Here is a 23,540-nt window from a genome sequence, read left to right as displayed (position 1 = left end):
CTTTGTAAATCAGACAAATGATATTGTAATTGTGTACTTATTATTTTCTAATATTCATGTCCATTTCTATGAAAAATATTAATTTAAGAAAGATTTGTGTGTAACTAATATATTTGGATCAATATTTTATGTGGTGGTGGATGTGTCATGTATTTACTCCAGAAACGAAGTTTGCTCATGATAAATATCTTATTTTCTAGTTCCGCACATTTGATCCATGTAAACAGCTGTGGTGTAGTCACCCTGATAACCCCTACTTCTGCAAAACAAAGAAAGGTCCTCCGCTGGATGGAACAATGTGTTCTCCTGGGAAGGTGAGGCTAATAACTCGCACTAAACTCTTATAAATCTGTCCTGTTTCCTTCAATTTTGTAATTAGCTCTTACAAGAAATGTCAAACTATTCTTTGTGCTGCAATGTCATGAAACGAAAATAACTCTCAGACAAAATGGAATATTACACCTTACATGAAAGTTAACTCTGTAGTTTTCCAGCAACATTATAAATACTCTTATTCATTAGCTATTAACAGCCATACTTAGGAAAATAGTTGTAAAAAAATCTGAAAGGTATAATTTTACAGCAAAGTTTAAAAAATAGACTGCTTGTTGTTTTTTAAGTCAACATTTTAAATATAACGTTTTATCAAATAGTTTATAAAGCCCAAGAAGATACAAACCATGTTTTTGTGTTGGTGTTTGGAGTTTATAAATATTGCAATGGTGTAAATATAAAAAATACGGTGATATTGTAAAGTAAAGATAACAGGACCATCAAAATAGTATTAAAGGAATTCATGAATTAAAGTACATTGCGAATGTAAACATGTTTTTGCATCTGTAACAAAAGAATGTATTTGAGCAAGCGAATGAGTGAGATTTGGTAAGTGCACATTGAACATAACATTTCCTTTTATTGTTTTCTCTTCAAATCAAGGAGAAAACCAAGCAGCCAAAAAATGTAAGAAAGCCAAAGTGTGCTTAATTTGCGTTATTTATTTAAATGTTTTATATAGTGCAGCATATTCAGTAGTGTCAGTGAGCTTTGCAAGTAACCTAGCAGTTGGGACAGATCTTTCTTGCATGCAAAAGGTGTTCTTATAGGAACTAAAACAATGAGTGAACACTGGAATAGATGTTCATAATAATTGTTACTGAAGAATGTGCGGAGTAAACTCATGATAGGAACATCCCAAAGAAGTTGGAAAGGCCATGTCACCTGGAAACGAGTTCTGCAAAGCGAGTACTTTTATGAAAAGCAGTCTTCAACAGTCATACTTTTATTTTGAAATTGTAAGTAAGTAGATTCTGATCAGCCAGCCTAAGAGTCCAGCCTTGGGTATTATCTGCGGAAGCAATAAGATTGATAGTGAGGTGTTACAATAGACTGAAGAAGATAATATGATGCCTTGTTTTGAATGCTTTAAATAGAAGTTAAACAATCAGCAGTAGAGTTTTCCTTATTTGCAATATATAAGATGCCTTCCCCTTGCGCAACATGCAATATTGCCCCCAAGATTGGGAAGGATATCTTATAGAAAGCCACAAAGGTGGGCAATCAACTACTGGTGACTCTATACTTCAGTTGGGAAATATTTTCCCAGGGGGTCCATTTTACATATTTATTGTGCTACTGTGAACTTGGCGCAAAAAATGTAAACAAACTTGCAAATTGAACATAGTATAGTGTGAAATCTGAGAAAGACAGAAGCATATATGTAACTTCAATTCTTTTAAATGTGCAAAGTAATTACGGCTTGATTGAAGATGTAATGTAGGAGATGATGTTTGTTTTTAGGTCGAGCCTATAGCAGGGCGCATGCGCTGTCTGGAGAGACTTATAGTAAGGGGCTTTCAAAAGCTCACCACACGTTCCTGCGTGTGTGGCCTATTGCTTGCGGTTACCCGCACGGGTGCCATATGTTTTGAATTATCGTGCCTAGACAAGGGCGCAATAATTCAAAACACATGGCTCGCTGTGGTGAGGGCACCACTCTCGTGCTCGTGTTTGCAACCAGGTGATTTACTGGCTAAGACCACACGTAAACCGTGAGCCCACCTCCCCCTCTTCATTTCCGACTGATGTCTCCTGTGCTCGCACTGCTGCAAGGCTTTGACTCGATGACACCATCCCAAAGTCTAGCGAGAAATCCACTCCGTTGAGAGCCGGAGCCGTGGCAACCGCACAGGGAGCCTTGTAAACAAAGATTACAAAATCAATACATTTTAATGATATTTTTAAAAGAGATGCATCATTTGTACAGTAGCAGTCGATCCAAAAATGCTTCCCAGAAGTGCATTCAGTTGATGTTCATTCTTAAAGTTCTTGGCAAAGCAAAATGAAGCGCATTTCAGAACATTTTAACAATGTTTTTCAATATCTGAATTTTGATAGTTCAGTCCAATACATTATTTTAAGAAATATATTTCTGTTTGTCATTTTTTGAGATTGTTTTGCCTAAATGGAGTATGATGTTCGCTTGTACATAACTGAATATTTAATATGAAGCAGTCATAAAAGTGTGAGTTGGAATGCTTGAATTAATCTCTATCACTGATAATTATTTAGGGTCGCAGGCATGGCCTTTGTTTTCAGTGAGGGCTCCTCTGCTAAGGTGGAGGAGTTTCACTCCACTGATTTCAATAGGAAAAACAAGCATTGGCATAGCCACTAGGTCTCGCCTTTGGGACCTTATAAGTATTTAGTTATGCAGCACAATATCCTTAATGCAACAACATTAACAGTTGCATGGCTAAACACTTATAAGGTCCTAAAGGCGAGACCTATTGGCTATGCCAATGCTTGTTATGTAAATACCATTTATTTTTAAATTAAAGAATTTGATGATCGAGTTACTCCAACAATAGAAGGCCTCTATGTGATACTTAGTACTAGAAGGTTCACAGTGACAGTGGTGGCATAGTAACATGGGAATCATACCAGTAAAATAGCTCTGTTCAGCATTTCGAGTCCAAAGACTTTAAGCAATCCAAATAAGGTATAAATATAGTTCTCCCTGACAAAAGTAGAAAGAGCATCAGAGATTTAGCAAGAGCTAAATGAAGTTCTTGTCTATAATATAATCCCTCCAGAAGGCTCCGATGAAATTTGTGAGTGTGGCTATCAGCCCCTTTGTGAAGCCTTCACGTCATTCATCAGGGCCTGGTGTTTCCACTACTTAATATAACATGACAACTTGTGCCCTGTTTATTGAAAAGGCTAAAAGGATAACCCCATAAGCCTCATGAATATTAAGAGAAAACTAATAAATATATTACATATCTGGCTTCATGAGATTTGGACAGTCTTGAGGAAGCACAGAGGATGTAGAAAGGAATTTATCTATGGTGAACAACATACTTATTGAAGATAACATAACCAACACATCCCATTCCATTGTTTAACTCATCTGTGGGATTAGAGACAGGGACCTTCCATATGCAAATTTGTATTACCCCTCCCCCACGTACCCACAAAGGAAGGTCTAGATCAAACTTGCAGGTAAGGTTCTTTGAAAATGGGATCACAAGCACCCGTAGAAATATGTCAGCCTTACTCAGCCTCATCAGTGGAGTACAGCTTGAGTCCTATAGCACAGCAAAGGTAGGTGGATGCCTGGGCATACTACTCCTCCTTAGCAAAACTCACCTAGACAGTGCAAACATGATTAATGGGTGCTTGGGGAAATGTCAACCACATTTATTAACTCGGAGGCGCATTCTATTCTGTCGGTTTTAGCTCATTATCAGCCTTAGCCCCAAACCTCTAAGGACAGTCCATATCAAACATCAGGGCCTGGTGTTTCCACTGCTTATTATAACATGACAACGTGTGCCCTGTTTATTGAAAAGGCTAAAAGGATAACCCATTACAATACAGCCCCATAAGCCTCATGAATATTAAGTGAAAACTAATAAATATATTACATATCTGGCTTCATGAGATGTGGACAGTCTTGAGGAAGCACAGAGGATGTAGAAAGGAATTTATCTATGGTGGACAACATACTTATTGAAGATAACATAACCAACATGTGGTACTTTTAGATGCATTTTCTGACTTTCCGTCAAAAGTAACAGATGGTATATTGGAGTCACATTCCATTCCATTGTTTAACTCATCTGTGGGATTAAAGACAGGGACCTACCAGTGGAGTACAGCTTGAGTCCTATAGCACAGCAAAGGTAGGTGGATGCCTGGGCATACTACTCCTCCTTAGCAAAACTCACCTAGACAGTGCAAAAATGATTAATGGGTGATTGGTGAAATGTCAACCACATTTAATAACTCGGAGGCTGTCGTTTTTAGCTCATTATCAGCCTTAGCCGCAAACCTCTAAGGACAGTCCATATCAAACATAAGCAACCCCAGACTGGTTTCAGCCTCATTAGAGCTTCATCAGCGAGGTGCAGCTTGAGTCCAATGGTTCAGCAGATTTGTGACCTGCGTCTGCGCATACTTCTACTTAGGGAGACTCACTTGGGCAGCAGAAAAAGTGATGGTTAGATGCAATGAATAAATCCAGCTTATAGAATGAAAAGCTTTAATATTAAGTTTAACATTTTTTGCTTATGCTTGTGGCTTCAGGGGGGTTCAAATCCAGATAGTTTTGTACCTGGCTCAGTTTTTTTGATTTCTGTTTCAAGTCTTCTCCCACATCACCAGTATATTTATTTTGCCGTAAGGATTCTACACTGGATCCATCCATTACTAAACCTGCCTTAAATTATATTTCTGAGATACGTTAATAAATTGTGAAATGTTTTCTGTGCTTTTCCGTTTTCCTTCTCAGGAGTCTCACAACGAGTTCGGTTTGTTTTATTCCTCTGGAAGAGTGGAGAACATGTTTGTCAGGTTACTCCCCTGCCTCAGTGGCCTCTGAGTTGTTAATATATAAAGCAAGATTATTTTCAGTCGACCCTCATACAGTAGTATTTATGGTAACAAAGATCTGGGTCAGCAACAGCTCTCCACAGCTCATGAATATCAGCAAATTATCGAAGCAGTGTGATTAAGTTAAAAGGCAGCCTTACATCACTGCAGGATGGATCCTATCCAAGTCATTATTAGTATTCAGGACTGAGGGTATAGCAACATTATTTGGGGCATTCTTTAGAATATGATAATGCTGTGTTTATATCATCTCCTCGTAATAATAATAGCAATGCACACATCAGCAGTAAAACACACTACAAATATTTTTATAGCAGTAGGCATGTGGAAACGCCAACTTGTCTCTTGCAACAAGAATGCCTATGACGCAATAAGAGCCCTGTTTCTTCTGGATTAGCAATTCTTGTCTTTATTTCCGCATTATTCTATGTACTCTTAGCAGTGGCAGAAACGTGCTTTCCCTTACTGTGTTTTCATATTAATGTTTCTTTAATTGTTTTTGTTTTTCCTATTTTCTTACAATTCTCAATGGCAGATATGTTTTAAGGTGACTTTCTCCTCTCCTGACAATAAATAGCTCACACAGTCGATGTTCCTAGATTGCAGGATGACCTCTGCATTTGAGGCATGTCCTGCGGCAGCTCTTTTTAATCATAAATGGCACCACTGCTGATAGACAGAGTCGGAGCTACACTGCCACCACCTTCTGACTTGGCCTTATAAAGCGACAGCTGTAGTGTGTGGTTTAATAAAAAAAGGATTATGAGAAAACACAATATGAAACTCCAATCATTGAAAAACGTTGCATGAGAAATACGCTTTGTGTGAATGACCAAACATGAGAAAAAGGTAACAAATCCGGCATCTGATCCCAGAAAATGAAGCTACTGTGGGTAAAAAGGATACAAATATAGAACAACTATCTATCAGCAACATAAAGGTAGTTAGGAGACAGTTTTCTTTTTTAATGGGACATGATGGAGAGCTAGTATTTAGTAGAGGATGACAGAAGTCCTTTTTAGGTTACACCTGCACAGCTCTTCACTGTGATTGTGAAATCTATTGTATTTACTATGAATCTTAAAAGGGGCTTATGTCCCTCTCTTACTTTTCATTGCTTACCACTTACTTGTCCTCCGTTTCTATTAACTGTAGCATTCTATTTCCTGTTGTTCCTTGTGCGTTTCACATATCGGTGTCCCATGTTATGTTATGTTAACAGATTTAAATACCGTGCAGCTGCCCCAGCAAAGGGACGTCCCGGCGCTGAAACTGCGAACTGCTGAAGACACCATGGAGCAGGCACTGGAGGCTCCTTAGGCAGGGAACAGGTGTGTTTTGAGCATGATTGAGCATGATTGTTAATGCTCCTGATGCTCACAGGGGACGCAGAAGGAGCATCCTCCTGCTCATCCTCCTGCTAAAATTGGTTTCGCCCGTGGGATGACAGCCAAATGTTGGCCCATTGAGCGTAGGTGGCGAGTGGGTACGTAGTGTGAGAGAAGATTTGCCAAGATAACAGGAGCTTGAAGGTTCAGAATTCTGAGGGAGATACAGAGAGTTTTATACTCAATGCGTTTTGCCACTGGCAGCCAGTACAGTCTACGGATGGCGCTTGTTGTAGGACATGTTCTCGGCAGACCGAGTAGCATACAGGCAGCCGCATTTTGCGTCCTTTGTAAGCGGAGAATCTGAGCTTTATTCGCCCCCAGGTAGAGTAAACTAGCATAGTCCAGCCTTGATAGAACACTGGCCTGGATGATGACCTGACGGATGGTGGAGTAGAAGAAACTTAACAATGGCTTGAGCCCATGTAAAAGTCCAAAGCAGGTACCGGCTACAACTTTGGATTGGGCCTGAAAGGTAAGGACGGAGTCAACCCAAACACCCAGATTTTGTACTGCCTGCTTAGGGACAGGTGGGCAGCCCAGAGTACATGACCACCACTGCTCACTCCACAGTTCAGCAGTTCTCCCTACCAACAGAATCTCTGATTTGCTCGCATTCAGTTGGAGGCAGTTGGTGGTCATCTAGTCTGCTATGGCTGTTAGGTCCTCCCTGAATCTGAGCGCATCCTGCAAGGAGGCATTTGATAGAGCCACCACTAACTGTGTGTCATGTGCGTAAGAGACCACAGTTAGTCCTCTACTTCTGGCTACTGCAGTTAAGGGTTGGATGTAAATGTTAAATTGGGTGGGGCTAAGAGCTGATTCCTGTGGGACCTTTCAATGGATCGCATCTACCTGAGAGCTGAAAGGAGGCACTGATACTTGAAAGGTTCTCTTGGATAGAAAGGAAATAAACCAGCCCAAGGCCACACCCCCAATGCCAGCCTCCTTCAGGCGCTGCAGCAGAATCTGGTGGGACACTGTATCGAACGCAGCGCTCAGATCTAACAGTATCAGAGCTGACGTTCGCCCTGCATCCAGTGTGCCCCTTAAATATTCAGTTACAGGAAGGAGATCCGTCTCCGTGCTGTGACGAGAGCAGAACCCATTCTGTGAAGGGTCAAGCAGATTATTGTTTTCAATGAACTGTGTGAGAATGGAATTAATATAGGCTCAGCAATTTTGGATACAAATGGTAAGAGAGAGATGGGGCGGTAGTTCTCTAGTTTAGATGCATCTAATGTGGGCTTTTTTAATAGAGGGACCACCGTGGCCAGTTTCCAGACCCTGGGGACTACCGCTGTGGACATGGACATATAATCAACTTGCAGAATGGGGAAAGGAGCTAAGACAGGGATTTAAGAAATTGGTCAGGTTTAAGGGGGTCTGCAGGGGAACCTGATTTAATTTCCTTGCATATCGTGAACATTTCTCTTGTGAGAGGGCCTATCCTGATCTCAGAATGGGGAAAAGTTCTGTAGTTGTTCTCAACCTTCTTGACAAAGAAGGTGGCCTGGGCCTCACATTGCCCGTTTGAGAAGAGGGAAGGTGTTTTAGGTTGCCCCAATGATTTAGGATCATTAAGGATGGAGAAAATGCATTTCGCTGAGTTGCCACTATTTCGATCACATCAAAGTAGGCAATTCTTTCCCTCTGGACGGGCTTGTGATAGTTTTAAATAGATGCCTGATATTTCCCTTTCAGGACTGGATCATATTCCCGCCTCCACGACTGTTCCATACTTTTTCAGACTTTCCGGGCTGCAGCCAGATTGCTGTTATACCATGCGGGAATGAGGGTATCAAGGGAGTGAAAGATCCAGTTGGAGAGAGTACTTTGAAACATTCAGTATACGCACACCTCCTTACTCTATGTGAGACTAAGTCTGTACAGCCATACCTATCTCTGCCCATGACAAACTATGACCGCTTTCTTTTAACTCGTTTTAGATTTTGTATATTTTTTAGATTGGTGTCCTTTCCCAGTATGAATTCATGGAATCGTATATTGCCCACCTGCCCATGTGATGGCAACTCACAACAATCAGATATCCACATCCTTTTCTTCTGCAGATTTTATAGTGCCTCTCGTAGTGAAATTATTGTCCCTTTTTTTAAAAATATGAGTTTAACCAGATGCCACACAGATTTTTTAGAGGTCCAGAGAATGGATACGGTTTTAACTGTAACTGTGGTTTTAAAAATTTTAAAAAGTGTTTCTAAATTACGGAAACAAACGGTTTTGGAAATGGTATAAACCATTTCCTACTGAATAACTGTCTACTGATCTCCCTGACTGAACACCCATTGAGAGTTGTAATCATTGTAACCTGTCTTTTTTATGTCTGTTACTTTTATGGTTATTTGTTTTTAACCGAATAAAGTTCTTTGAATCTGAATCTGAATCTGAGAGTACTCTCAGCCACATCTGGATAGGTGTACATATCAATAGAAGAGCGTGGAACTGTTCGTGATCCAATTTATGCCACAGTCATTTTAAGACTGATTTTCGAGTTATGCCCTGAAGGGGCTCTACTCCCAGAAGAGTCATGGGTATCGGGGAATGATCAGACCAACTCATCAGAGTTGGCGTGTTCACCTTGAGGGTAGATACATTAGAAAAAAATGGATCCAGTAGGTAGCCAGCAGAGTGGGTACAGCCTAGGACCTGCAGGGTGAGCTGGAGGGCAGCAAGGTCTGCGGAGAAGTTGCCTAACTCGCAGTGATGAGTATTGTCTAGATGTAGATTCAGATCACCAATAATGCTAAAATTGGCTGATCTAATAGTCAGTATACCTACTGCAATAATCAGTGTGTCCCTACATTCTTTAGAGGGGCCAGGCGGGTGATAGATCTAAAGTCAAGACAATGTGAAGTTGGCATTCAAGGCAATCTTGAATCGGACGCACTCACTTCCCAGCAAGTACTCTTTCATAAGAGTGCAGGTGTAACCAGCTTTACAGATGATAGTGATACCACCACCCTCAGCCCCTCTATTAAAAATTACAATATTGAAGCCTTGGGGCTGAGCCAATCCAGGCTCTGCTCCATGTTAGCCATGATCCAAGTCTCTGTCAAAAAGAAGATGTCAGGTGACTCATCGTCAAGTAGGCCGTAGATTTCAGCAAAATGTCTTACTAACGAGCGGCAGTTTAAACTGAACAGTTTAACCACCTAAGAGGAGGGGTGTGGGAAGGATACAGCAGCCCAGGAACTAAACCCATAGCACTGACAGCCAAGGGCCCTCAGGAGTGACAACCAATAGATTGCCGCATGGACTCACCAACCTGCCAATAGAGACCAGATCATCCTGAGAGTACACCTGCTTAGCGGCCGCCTGTCCGTGTAGAGTATAAGTAAGTGTTATACTATTTCTTTTATGTTATTTAATATTGTGATGTATATAGGTTCTATGGGGCGCACTTTTGAAGAGAATGTTTCTCTTCAAAAGTGCATCGCTCGTGATGTTGCTTAGGCTATTGAATGCTAACTGTACTTGCGACATACAGCTGTTGATCTTCACTTGATGCAGACGTGCTCCTGTATTTATGTCGTTTACTTCATTAATAAACTACAATGATTCATTCAATCAACATTCCTTTTTCATGGATCTTTATTTATTATAAAATCCACACTTTACAGTCCAGCAGCATGTCTGGTGACTTTCAAGCGAGAATGGGCGCAGACGGGAATGCCTTAGGCGCACGCGCGTCCGCGCCCCGGCAGGCATTAAGGGTCAGGGGGCACAACTGGCTCCTCCCGGTTGAGCTGCTGATTGGAGGAAACAGACCAATCAGCGCTCAGCCTGGCCGAGGGACGCAGAAGCAAGGTCCGCCCAAATACAAGGATTTCCCCAACACAATTCCCAGCAAAACAAAAATAAAAGTTTAAAAAGAATCGGGCAGGATAAATTAAAAACACAGACGAGTGTCAGGAATAAGCTCACGATGTCTAAGCTGTTTGGCAGCCCAAGTACTGTATTCCTCAGCGTTTGTAGAACTGTTGTTAATGTTTTGCCTGTTTAAATAATCTCCCTGTGCCTGAAACATTTCGAGTGTAGTTGTTATCATTTCATGCCCACACTCCATGCGAGTGCATGTATTCCGTCTTTCAACTGCTCCATATCACAGCAGAGTCAGGCGCTTGTTTTACGTTCCAGTTTAGCACTCCAATAGTGCATCATTTTCCAGGCTATCTTTATGCATCCCTCCCTCGCTCCAGTGGATGCTAGCTTACCTCCCACCTATCTCCGTCATATCGTGAACTGTAGATTGCCTGCCCCTCCCCCCTCCTTATTTGGCCCCCGTTGCTTTCCTTACCGCCTTTGAGGTATTGCTATAAAATTGAATACTGCTGACAACATTTGATGTTCCACACGATAGTGGGATTTTATTATGCAATTTTAAATAGCGCAAACTTGATCCAAAAGTATTGTAGCACTTTACATGAGCAGCAGTTACAATACACGGGGACACGATCATTTTTTTAGGCACAAAGAGAGGAAGTGATTTACCCAGAATCAGAAGATGCTGAGCTGACGCTGAGACTCGAAGCTGGTTCCCCGGTTCTAAAGTTGGCAGTCCTGCCCTAACACCACATTCTCTCCTGTTCTGGTCCTAGTAGATAAATGTGTGCTATGCGCACAATGGACCAGTTGCTTAAAACATTTTCGGAATCCTTTGGGGAAGACATTGTAAACAATACATACTGCATAAGTTTGCGACCAGCTTAGTATGTAAAAATATTATTCTAAAGCATTTTGCTTTCAATGACTGTGACCAGAAGTGGTATGAATATATTCAAGGGTGGTGGTGACACTAAGGGTCTGATTATGACTATTGGCCAAGAGTCACTGCCACCCACCCACCAATTTACAAGTAATTTTGTGGTCTGGCGTGCGTGCGATGTGGAGTCCCACGTCGGTGATCTTTAAAGACTCATTGTGACCCTTAAACAGCACTGCAGCGGGACCGCCAGTGCACATTCCTGCACAGGAAGGAAAGCACCATGTTGTGCATTCCTTCCAGTGAGGGAACTGGGGTAAATAACTACAGGTGGGCAAAACAGGTGCCCCCCTGCATGCAACTCCATGCACGGGGCAAATTCCCCATTGACAGAAGTTACATGGAAGAAGAACCTCCATGACACCGCTAGCGGTGAGGAAAGTTGTAATATGCTTGGCGGTCCTCATGGCACCACCAAGATTATTGCAGCCCTCAGACTGCTGCGGGACTGACAGGGAGTGCAGTTTCCTGGTGGTTGCGGCGGTGCAATGGTAGTCCGACTACCAAAGTTCTAATAGGGCGGCGCCCTGTGTGTCTGATGGGACTGCCAGACTTGTAATCAACAACAAACAACAACAAATAAACTTTTAACCCGTTGGCTGCTGCCGTCGGCCAACAGTCGTCACGTGCACTACCTTGGTAGTGCTGCGCACGTCCGTTGGCCGACGCTGCCCCACCCGTTTTTCGAACGTTCAGCACTGGAGCTGAACGTTCGACGCAGCCAACGGGTTAATCAAGGCATGAGAGTTCTTCTGACTCTTCACTGGCACAAATGGCACAAGACTGGTTGCGCTTTCTACGAACTGGAGATATCTCAATCACACCTTGTTTTGTACTTGTGCTGAGTGACAGTGGGTCCGTGCAGGTGCCGTATGCAGCCTTACGAGGCCATAGGATCAGCAGCAGGCCGAATATACACCAGTGGCAACCTTTGTTTGCATGTTTTCAGGAGTCGAGCCACCAGGCGCAGTCAGTAACGAACTGCGTGTTTGTGGAGTTAGACGTAAAACAAAAAGTAAGGGGGGCATTCAAGTGTTCAGCATGACCTGAAAAATGAGTTCCATTAAAGACATGACTGATCTTAGGGGAACTTGTAGCCCAGATGCCAGCAGGGCTTGGTAAGCTTGTCGCATATCGAGCTCATGACTGGCTCTCAAGCCACGGACCTAGAGCTTCCATCTGCTGTGAAACATTCCACTGGACCAGGCCTCATTCGCCCTCTTCACCAAGCTGTCTCTATTCATGCCCTTGTCACACCATGTGACTGGTGCAATAGCGTCCACAGCTGTGAAATTGGGAGGTGGGAGGAACTGCATGTAGGCTGATAAATAATTAACCAGCCTGCCGCTTCCTGCTTTCTATTTATTAGTTATAGTATCTCGTTAACACCTTAGGAGCTTGTAAATAAACCTCCCCAGTGCTGCGCTGTCCATTATCCAGTGCTGAACTGGACGTCCAGCGGTCGCACGCAGCACTGGGGAGGTAGTGCCCGTGACGACCGTTGGCCGACGGCAGCACTCACGGCACTCTATATTTTTGTTTTGTTTCGTCTCGTTGCTATGTATTTTTTTCTTTCCTTTTGTAGTTATAACTTTTTTTTCTTTTGTTTCGTCATTATAACTTGTCTACACCAGTCCGCAAATGCAAGTTTTCGTTTGTCTGCCTTTTACCGGAAAATGCCTGGTAAACGTCTGCTGACGATCAGTCTTGGCTTTAAATAATTTTCAGGCGCCTTCTTTACTTTTCTGAGTGTCTTTTATGTTTTCAGTTTGTGATCTGTTTTTTTTCCAATAATTTAATTGTTGATACTCAGTTTGTTGTTGGGTTTCTACTGCAAGAGAACACATAGTGCTTGTTTTGTTTGAAAGTGCACTTGGTCATAAAACCATCGTGAACTCCCTAAACAGTTTCAGATTTACTTATTTAAAGAGTCTGATTTCGTGACAATATTTTGTATATTTTGAGTATATTCTAAAATATTCTATGGATGACCTTCGCAACAACATATGTTGCTTAAACAGTTATTGCAACTGATGTTTGACACAGATTTACATTTGAGAGACAGCACATGTGAGTAAAGCAATAGCCTTGTATTACGTATGTTGATCCATATGTTACAAATAGAGGGCCACATGTACTGCCTTTTTTAGTGGTCGCAAATTGCGATTTCGGCCATTTGTGAATGCTAAAAAGGGTTGTAGCATGTATCAACCTTATTTTGCAAGACAGTAACCTTTTACCAACTCGAGTGGTTTTTAGGAAGGGGTGTGCCAAGGGCGTTGCTTCCTAATAGCAAGTTGCAAGGCCAGGGATGATTGTTTTGTAACTGGAATGCAATTGCAAAACAATCACAGTTAACCACCTTCTTCAAGTAGGTGGTAAGCCAGTCGCAAACAGGAAGGGGTCCCCAGAGTACCCCTTTCTCTTTTTTACAGGCAGTAAAAACGTTTTATAAGAGCAGGCATTGGTCCCATGGGCTACTGCCTACTCTTAAAAAATGTGGAAGAAACGTTTCATTTTTCTTTTTTTATATGCATCCCGTTTTCCTTTAAGGAAAAGGGGCTGCATTTAAAAATAAAACAGGCTTTATTTAAAAAGCAGTCACGACAGGATGGCCTGCTGACCCCAACAGGTCACCAATCCTGTGAGTTTTGGCCATTACTAATGGATCGCAAATTTGAGACCCGCCTCATGAATATTAATGAGGCAGGTCCCTTGTGATCCATTTGGGGATCGCAAACAGTGTCTGAGACACTGTTGTACATTTCATTTTGTGACTCGCAAATTGCAAGTTGCTAAACTTCGCAATTTGCGAGTCGCAAAATGAAATGGTCATACATGTGGCCCAGAGTGCTTTGGAAGGATCTTTAAATGTGCATTCAACTCATTTGAAATCTGAGTCACATTTTTCCTTGATTAGCGTGATGCAAATATTTTTCATATATGTTTGTTTAAATTTGTGTTTAAATATTTTGGATTATGGCCATGTTTGGTAAGCCACACAATATTTCAAGAGAATTGAAATCAAATTAAAACTTTTGATTTGATGCGCTCAAAACGAAGGATAGATGGAAAATGCTGCGGCATATGCTAAATGAATAACGGATCCATTTCTTTTATCATACATGATTAGTAAGAGATTACATTTAACTAACTTTTATAACTGTACAGAAGTTTCTGGTTTACTGGATGAGATGCAGTTTTGCTTTTTAGGTCGAGCTATTAGACAACGCATGCTTTGTCTGCTGCAAAGCATATTGTGTCTTACCAAGAACAGAGAGGCACTTGGAGTTCGCCCATTGATCACTATTGAATTATTTTCTTTGTCACTCTCATTTGCCTGCTTATCTATCTGGTGTCTGTCCCTCCAAGTGAACATTACCTCTTTCAAGTGTCTTTGTTTGGCAGGCATCATTGCTTCACTGCTTGCTTTTCAAGCACTACTTTTTTCTCTTTTGCGTGGTGTTCCTTTAGAATGAGTGTGCTTGAGCCATTTCACTCATGTACACTTCTCCCTTTGCACTCTGTGTTGCTCTCTGTTGCCCGACTGCTTCGTCCCTCTTGCACTCACCTGTGTACTATGCCCCACCCAAGTCCACATGTTTCTTTACTCCGACTCCTCTATTGTTCCCACTCCTGCGCTCCTCCAGTTGCTTTCACGTCCCCTCCAGCCCTCCTCCCAAGGTTGCTTTTGCACCTCATCCCGTGTTGCTTTTGGCACCCCCCACCCTCTCTGTGTTGCTACGTCACTCACCCCTACCCTCCAATTTCTGCTTTGCTTGCCCCATGCTCCAGTGTGTTGCTTCTTCTTCCAAGCCTGATGGCTTAAAACAAAACATAATAAATAATGCTTCTTCACGTGTTACATTCTTTTTAGTTAACAATCTGACTGTGTGCGCATACAAAAAGACACAGGTGGCCATGTCAAAGGCTTTTTTTTTACTTTAACGATGCTGCATAGCAAAGGTGAGACCTGTTGCCTTTGCCAATGTTTGTTATAATTCCAACTCAGCCATAAAAAGAGAGGGAGCATGGATGGGGGACACTGCCCAAAGGAAAACAGGTTAGAAAATGGGTGCAATACACAGATATAGGGTGGAAAGGTAAATAGAGGGTGGTTGGTGGACAAATGAAAGGCAGGTTGAGGCGAGTCTCAACCCCCTAACAAAGACAAAAAGAAGAGAAACGAAGATAGGTAGAAGATGCATCAGAATGAATGGTGTAAGATAAAAGTGAGAGGTTAGAAAACTGCAGGATGGTTTAGGGCGTCTGTCCCACCTCTAAGCTGAGAAAGCAAAATGTAATGCAGCAGGACAGTGGAGGTGTGGAAAAAAGGAAAAGTAGGGTTTATGTGACACTTCCAGGAAACATAATGTAGGATGTAATTTCAAGAACTGAACTCTAGCATATTGGAATAGCTTGACCCATCTTATTTTGACAAACCTGGACGCACCCAAGACCTACAGTGTTTGGCAATAAGTAGCCTAGAAGCTAGAGTGCCAAAATTGAAAAATGCTCAATAGCCTTTAGGAGATAAAGCCCTGCAATACTATAACCCAGCAAAGTCATACACGTCTCTGGAAGAATTTTAATTCCTAAAACTTCTCTAATAGTTTGGGTTTTTTGGAGCACTCCCTCCCAAAATCCGCTTAGTTCATGGCAGGTACATAGCACATGGGTTCAGGTCCTAACATAGACCTGAAATTGTAGATATATTTCAGAGTATTCTTCAGAGAACTTTCTGGAAAAATGTCAAAGCTAGCACATCATGCTTTATCACATTGTGCCCCTACCAAAGGGGTCCCAAATGACCCCCTTCTAGCTTCAATATTTAAAAACATGTTCCAAAAATCTGCCATAGAATTAAACCCTAAAGCCTTTTATAACAGAAGGGAGCTTTGCCGGCACCATGCAGAGCTAAGCACCTATTTTATGTGCCTGCATCATGGAAACTAAATTAATTTAGCCTGAAATTTCTCTGAGTTAGTGCTTTATTTTCAGATAGTACTGATTGTAAACAGTAAACAAGGGCGGCCTCTTCCTTTTTTTACTGAGCTGTGCTATCTGAACATGAAGCTATAACTCTGAGAAACACAGGTTATATGAATACACAGGTGCTCAATTCTGTGCCAACAAAGTCCTTGAAGATACAGCCCCAGATGGGTGCTGCAGACTCAAGTTCAAGTTTAGTTTATTGAGTGATTAATAAAAATCTTTACAATAATAGTTCAGGTAAAAAATGAAGTGCTTTAAAAATATACATTTATTCTGTCAGAACCCTATACAAATTTAAAAGCCATTCTTAGTTTCCCCCGATACAGTACTTATTTAAGTTCAAAGTCTTAGTTAAAGATTTAATGGAAGCTAAGGTGCCTCGATGTTCTTCCAGGCTCAGTCAGTCCCCTGTTGCCCAAAGATTTGTAATTTTTTTCCCACTTTTTTCATTTAGGTTTCTTGTAACTGTTTATTAACCTCAATCATGAATTTAACTCCGCGACAGGCCAGGATGGAAGAGGTACCTCCTAGCCAGCTTATTACTGCTTGCCAACAAGAGTGTATGTTCAGTGTGATAAAAATGCCTCGTAGCTGTTGTCTTCTTAAAGCCATGAGTGCCGGGCATACGCATAGTAGGTGCATTAGGGTTTTGTCATGGTATCCACACAGTCTGCAGAGGGGGCTTTTTTTCTTTTTGATGTTTCCAGGATGGTCTTAAGTCCTTAGAAGAGTGCTGACCCATTCGATAGTCAATATAAATCTTTTTTAAATACTGACTAAAGTGGGTGACCAAGTAATCCTGTGGCTTTTGTTGGTAATAAGCGGAGATTACTGTCAATGCATGTCGCCGTCTTGTTAGTGTTTTTTTGTCCTCTAACAGAGATTTCCTTTTTGCTGCACCATTGGCTACTTTGCTGGAGTATGCATTGTCTATTTCTTTTTTCCATTCTTCTAGTAATTCCAGTTCGGACATGCAAGTCCTCAAGTAGTTTCCCCATGAGTTTGTTGGGGGCTGGCTTTCCTGATACTTTATTTCGTTCCAGCAGATGTTGTCCATTGACTCGATTGGAGTGGAACGGAGTTTGTGACATAATTTGACAAAGCAGGTCGTTGACCGGAAATTTTGATTTTGTAGGCCGAATTCAAGGCGAACTTGGGCTGGAGAGGCTGATTGTGGCAGTTTAAACACTGCTTTGTATATTTTGTTTTGTACTTCATTTAATATATTTGCCTCCCTTCCGAGCCACGTAGCAAGGCCATATGACAGTGTTGGTAAAATTTGTGCAGCCATTACCCTTAAGAGATGTGTGTAGTTCGGGCCGGCCATTTTTAGTTGTAATTGCCTGTACACATAGATTAGTGTTTGTTACTTTGCTTTTATTGCCAGGGTATGCTCCTTATTTGAGTGGCCTTGTCCAAGAATTACGCCTAGGTACTTATAGGATTCCTGTTCTTCCAGCGCTGACTCATTAATTGCCCATTTAAATTTGATTTTCTTTTGCTCCACTAACTGGAGCACTTTTGTTTTATCTTTGTTCAGCTCAAGGTTTTCCTGGACTAGATAGAGTAGTAGTTTGTTTATTAGACGTTGTAACCCGAGTGGCGTTTTACTTAATAGGACTATGTCATCTGCGTACTGCAAAATTGGAATTAACACCTTGGCTGCTTGACTTTTTCCCCTGCTGTGCTAGATCATAATGGAAATGGGTGTGTTCATGACGAGCTCAGCTTGTCATGAGCACAGCAGAGGTGTACCTCATGACGAGCTCAGCTCATCATGAGCACCGAAGGGGTTAAAACGTTGCCCGTTTTCGGGGCGTGACTGTCGATGTTTTCTAGGTTTCTGTCTATGTCTGCCAGATATAGGTTAAATAGGCAGGGGGCTAGGACGCAGCCTTGTTCTAGGCCGTCCTGGGTTTTAATTATAGATGTTAAACTGGACCCTTGTCCTTGTTTTATCCTTACCCATGTGTCACTGTCCAAGCAGATTATTGCATTTAATAGACCTTGGGGCAACCCCCACTCTTTTAGTTTTTCCCATAGTCTCAGCCTGTTCACACGGTCAAAGGCGGCTTTTATATCGACAAAGCACTCATATGGTAGTTGGTTCATTTTTTCTGTGTTCTCTATTAATAGCGCCAAGGTGGTCAAGTTTGTTTGATTCCTTTTTTCTGAGCTGTGCTATCTGAACATAAAGCTATAACTCTGAGAAACACAGGTTATATGAATACACAGGTGCTCAATTCTGTGCCAACAAAGTCCTTGAAGATACAGCCCTAGATGGGTGCTGCTAACTCAATCCCTTCAAGGAAATTTGGGCTTTGTGTGTTCCTTCTACAGCATCACACAGTGGAAGCTTAGGTGTGTCTCAATGAGCCATCTCTGGCAGGATGGGAGGGAGGAGCTAGGCACAGCGTCACTTATACCTGAATAGGGTGTGTCCTGTCCCCACACAAAGGGCTCCATACCCCCCTGTAGTGAGCCTGAAGCCAGGGCAGGAAGGGAGGACATGTGTGCGCTTCAAATGCATGTCTTTAATGTCTCCCCCACTTCAAAGGTATCACTGGGTATAAGTGGACCTCAGACACCACCACTTCAGTATACTTCTGGACCTGTGGATATTCTGCCAGGAAGAAGGACTGCTGTTCTACTGAATGACTACCACTCAGATGGAATGCTGCCTCGCTGTTCTGACCTAATGCCTGCTGCCCTCCTGCCTGGGTGACAAGAACTGCCTTTGTCATGAACCCAGAGCTCAGAATGACTTCAAGGGCTAGTTGGCTGGCCTCCTGATCTGAAGTCTCAGGGACATAACAGAATTTCAACCACTCTGCTCTTGCACCTAGACTCTGCAATCTGTGAGTCGACCTTCTCAATTGCTGCCACCCCAGTAATGGACACTTAGAATTGGGGTTGAGGTGTATTGTCATCAGTGGACTCATCGGAACAACACATCCTCTACTGCGTGGCACATTCCCGAGCAGAACCAACGGCTTAACAATGCTGTTTGGATTGTACGCATTGTGAAGACTCGCATTGCCGCCACCTCCTGCATCTTGGGACCAACGCATAACCTTCAGAATCACAGCTGCTCTTGCTTTTCCAGGTATCAGTTCCTCACATCCCTCGTAAATGGCAGCCTCAATGGCAACGCTGAAACTCCACACCGCAGCTTCACCACGCATCGGAATTGATGCATCTCCTCTGCTGCGCCTTGTGTCCTCGACAAAAGACTTCGCATTGCAAGCACCGTTGACAGGATCCTCGACATCAGTGCAACAGGACCTGGCACCACATCCTTCTAACATCTCAGAACTGACGCATCACCTCTACTGTGCAACGCATCTTGACGCCAAGCCACACAACGCTCCACAACCTAAGATTTAAGGTACTTTAGTTCAGAAGCCTAACTGATTTACTGTAGCCGGCCCACGCTCTATGGCGGTCAGCCTTAACTTTTGACTTTGTCTTGCTCCAGCAAAACCAGATATCCACAGTTGGCGCTATATACTTTTCTGCACTATTTTACTTTAAAACTTTGAAATTCAATATCTTCCATTCTACTAATTGGAATTTTGCCATTTTGGACTTGTTTTATTTATTAAAATTAAAACTATTTTTATAGGAATCATTTTGCGTGGTGTTTTCATAGTTTACTGTTTGTAGTGCTGCACAAATACTTTACACACTGCCTCTAAGTTAAGCCTGACTGCTCTGTGCCAAGTTACCAGAGGTGAGCATTGGTTCATTTAGGGTTTGCTTGTACCTTACCCTAACTAGGATTGTGGTTGTTGCTTGACCATGGCCCCTGTCCCTGTCAACCTGTAATCCAATTTCTAACAGAGACCTCTTGTTTGATCATGGATAAATGCAAGACATTCTTCTGCTGGTGCAAATCTTCTGATTTTCCCCATAACTTGTGCTCCTAAATAGCAGGTATGCGCTACCAAGTTAGAGATTTGAAACTCAGCATACAAATCTGCTTTCTTAACACAAGCTCAAGGCAATATCGTCAGAGTGAGCCCGGTTCTAGCAGCACCACACAGCTTTAACCTGAACGTATTGGCCTGATTTTGCCATGTGCATCTGTATAACTGCTCAGGATATACAGCAAACAGAAGCAGTGAGGGAGGACTACACTACTGGGTGACTCTTTCCACCTCAACAGAACCCACAGTGGTGCCATTATGAATCAGCTCTGTTGTGGTAGCCATCATAGAAAAGGGCGAGAAGCAACCTGGTAAACTGGGGTGAGAAATAAATGTTCTTTAAAAACCTCCATGAAAAGTTTTCAGTATATCAGGTGAAATGCATTCTTTGCACCTTTACATTTGGCAAAAATCCAAATTTCTTATCAAGTAATTGATGTTCGAGGTGAGCAAACAACCTGAAATAGATTCAGTCTAATCCTCATCGATCCGTGGCTCACACTAGCTAATTTCATCATCAGGAATTTTATCTGGAATTTATAATCGGAGATTAGCAACAACATTGATAGTTATGACCCACAGAACAGAGAACTCCTCCTCTGCTTCCAAAAAGTGAATACATTCTCCGTGTAAAAGGAGCTGGGTAGAGAGTATCTATCCAAAACCACACTAAATATCAGTACCACTTTTGCTGTCAAAAAGGGCTATAGCAAATTATTCAATGTATTGATCAAGTGATCCTCTCTGGAAGAATTAGCTGATGGAAGTGAGAAAACATTGGCTGCCAATTCTTCATTTGTGAGTGCACTGGCAATCTTCGCTGATCATATACTCCAGGTTGGTCTAATTGTTCGAATTAAAAAAAAACAATTGGCTCTTTTCCTTTTCAGAAACAATGTCTCAAAGTACAATTTCAGGTAATACCTCAGGATCCGCATCATCTGATCATTCGATGTATCTTTTATGCATTTAATGCTGTTTGTTCCTCCCAAACATTTCTGAAGTTCCATTCTTATAGCTTGTATCCCCTGTACACCCCTGTACACCCCTCTGTCCCCCTTGCATTGTGTGATTTCTGATACATCATTTGCTCATTCAAAATGTCCTAATCAGGTCACATTAGCTTGACCTCAGTTTTAATTGATTCCAATATCCATACGTTACCTTCAGTGCAGCTGTTGGCAACTTTATGTTGGACGTTGTAAGAAAGTGTCTCTTTTTGCATGCTCAACTCCCATTTTTTTTAACTGATGCTATGGTGTGGGGCCCTTTTTGCTGGGGCTCTGCTAGCCAGGCCCAGTGCATGTGATCTTACCCTTACATATGTGTCAAATTGGTTAAAAATCCTAACTGACACATTTAACTTACCTATAAGTCACTTGTATATGGTTCCCAGTGCAGGGGGTCATAATGTAAATGTCACCAGTAAACTGTAGTACCTATTGTGACATCATTAGAGTGACAATACAAATAATGTCTACAGGTTTTCCCCTGCAGTCCAAGTGTGAGGTTTTAAAACTGCAAATTTGACCTGGCAAAATAATCCTTTTGCCATATCAAAACCTTCCTTTTTTAAAACATATAAGTAACCCCTAAGGTACACCCTAAATTGCCAAAGGGCATGCTGCATGGTATTTCATAAGTAGAACATGTGCACTTAAGTTTTACATGTCCTGACAGTGATAAATCTCCAAAGTCATTTTGTATTGTGGCAAGGATTTCCCATATAAAATGCTGGGTTAACATTATAACACCTTATAATGCATAGCTTCAGTTGGAAATAACTAGAACCATGATTTAAGCACTCAAATTAATACTATTATAAAACCCCATCTAATGATCAAGCCAGTTGTCAAATTACTATTTTGAAAATGCAAGACTGGTCACTAAAACTTTTTCACAACTTTTCTGAAAACGTACCAATGGTTAACTCTGGACCAGCGCCAAGCTGTCACCACTGACGTCAATCTTGTGGTCGGACATAACTTGCTGTTTTGTCCTGCTGAAATGATCCTGACTCCCAGCCAAGTTTCTAAGTCTCTATTCCTTGCGTTATTGGTCGCCCCTCCCATCACAGAGGTTCATTTCTACTTAGGTTTTTGTCTGCACTACTGGGACAGTAGGAATCATGCTACCCTGAATGGTGGCTCCCACATGTGTAGTGCACAGGTTTGACGTACCAGCTCAGCCAATTAGTTCCTCATTTGGGTGCCCCAGAAGCTGTGAAAGTTTGCCCATCTGAGTGACACGCAACAGTGGAATTTGGGGAACCACCACAGGATTAAAGGATCCTGGGATTTGAGGATCTACTGCAGGATTTGAGGATCCTTGAATTCGAGGATCTACTGTAGGATTTCAGGATCACATGGTCTACAAAACCCACACTAAAGATATGGCCACATGCTTAGTTGTCCTCACTGTTAATGAGACAAAGCCCTGTGTTTCTCTCCTTAGGTTCTGCTCTTTATCTGTGTTCCTGGTTCCCCAGCTGAAATGATCTTCAGGGTGAATGCTTTGTACGTATTCTAAGAGGTTTTCGGATTGTGGCTTATCTTGGACCATCTCTTTCTGTCTCTCTTCCTTGCATCCGTGGAACACTTCAACCTCTTCCATCACTGTCTTCTGCATCCTCAAGGTAGTGATTAGCTAGGAAGCTATTTGTTTGGCTCTACATGCTGGAACTCTACCTTACCTTCTAAGGTGGGGTATAGCGTCTATCTTTTGGACCTTTGTAGAATTATTTACAAATCCTGAGTGAATTTATTTTCGTACTCGCTGCCCCAATTTGTGGAGCTTTAACAGTTGCCTGAACTAGTCTCATGATGATTCCCTTGGTTCTAATAAGATAATAGTACATTGGAACATTGGCAATTTACAATAAAGCACCTGTTATTAGAGTGATAGTTCATTTTTTCAGTTTCTGTTGAATGTTACCATTGGTGGCAAATAAATATAAAAGAAAAAATTACTGCATCAAATTGAATTTGATGTAAGAGCAGAGAGTAGCAGTAGTCTTGTGTACTCTTTAGTATGAGAGCTGTCATTCGTTAAAGACTACAGAACACCTGATAGAGCCTCCATTTTATGAGGACAGCTGCATTACTACTAAAAAATATGTTTCTCCTTTGCTCTTCTCAGATACCTATCCCCCTTGTCCTTTCTTTGCTGTCAGTACAAAGCACAGTCTTGGACTCATTTGGCACTATTAATGTGGAAGGAGACTAGTGGGTTCCACATCATACCTGCTGCAACATTCAGATCTACAGGATAGTGGTTACATCAGTCTGACAGCTGTGTTCCCTCATTAACCTCAAATAATTCAGATACTACATGTTTAAACTTCAAACAAAGACTTATCAATCTGCCACCCAGGATGAGAACCAAATGCCAGTTGTGGAATTATCTAAACAAACAGGTGGCAAGATTTCTGAATCTGAGCAAGACCTAAACAAGACCTTCATTTTGAAGTTTAGGAATAATCCAGCCTTTGTTGACTATTAGGTTTTCTGTTGAAATAAGTAAACAGCCCTTCTTTGGAATGCACATGCTGCC

The 23,540-nt window shown here is 41.9% G+C and overlaps 1 protein-coding gene across 1 annotated transcript in view; it reads left to right on the top strand.

Annotated features, from left to right (window-relative positions):
• ADAMTS2 (ADAM metallopeptidase with thrombospondin type 1 motif 2) overlaps window positions 1–23,540 on the top strand; it is a 1,744,160-nt gene that overhangs the window by 1,219,672 nt on the left and 500,948 nt on the right. Inside the window, exon 10 of the mRNA XM_078653324.1 lies at window positions 201–314. Within this exon, the coding sequence (XP_078509450.1) occupies window positions 201–314 (114 nt within the window). The remainder of the gene's footprint in view (window positions 1–200; window positions 315–23,540) is intronic.

The sequence above is a fragment of the Lissotriton helveticus genome, chromosome 7, assembly GCF_964261635.1.
Source record: "Lissotriton helveticus chromosome 7, aLisHel1.1, whole genome shotgun sequence".
Classification (NCBI taxonomy): Eukaryota; Metazoa; Chordata; class Amphibia; order Caudata; family Salamandridae; genus Lissotriton; species Lissotriton helveticus.
Note: the sequence above shows the minus strand (reverse complement) of the source record. Positions and strands in the feature narration are given on the sequence as shown.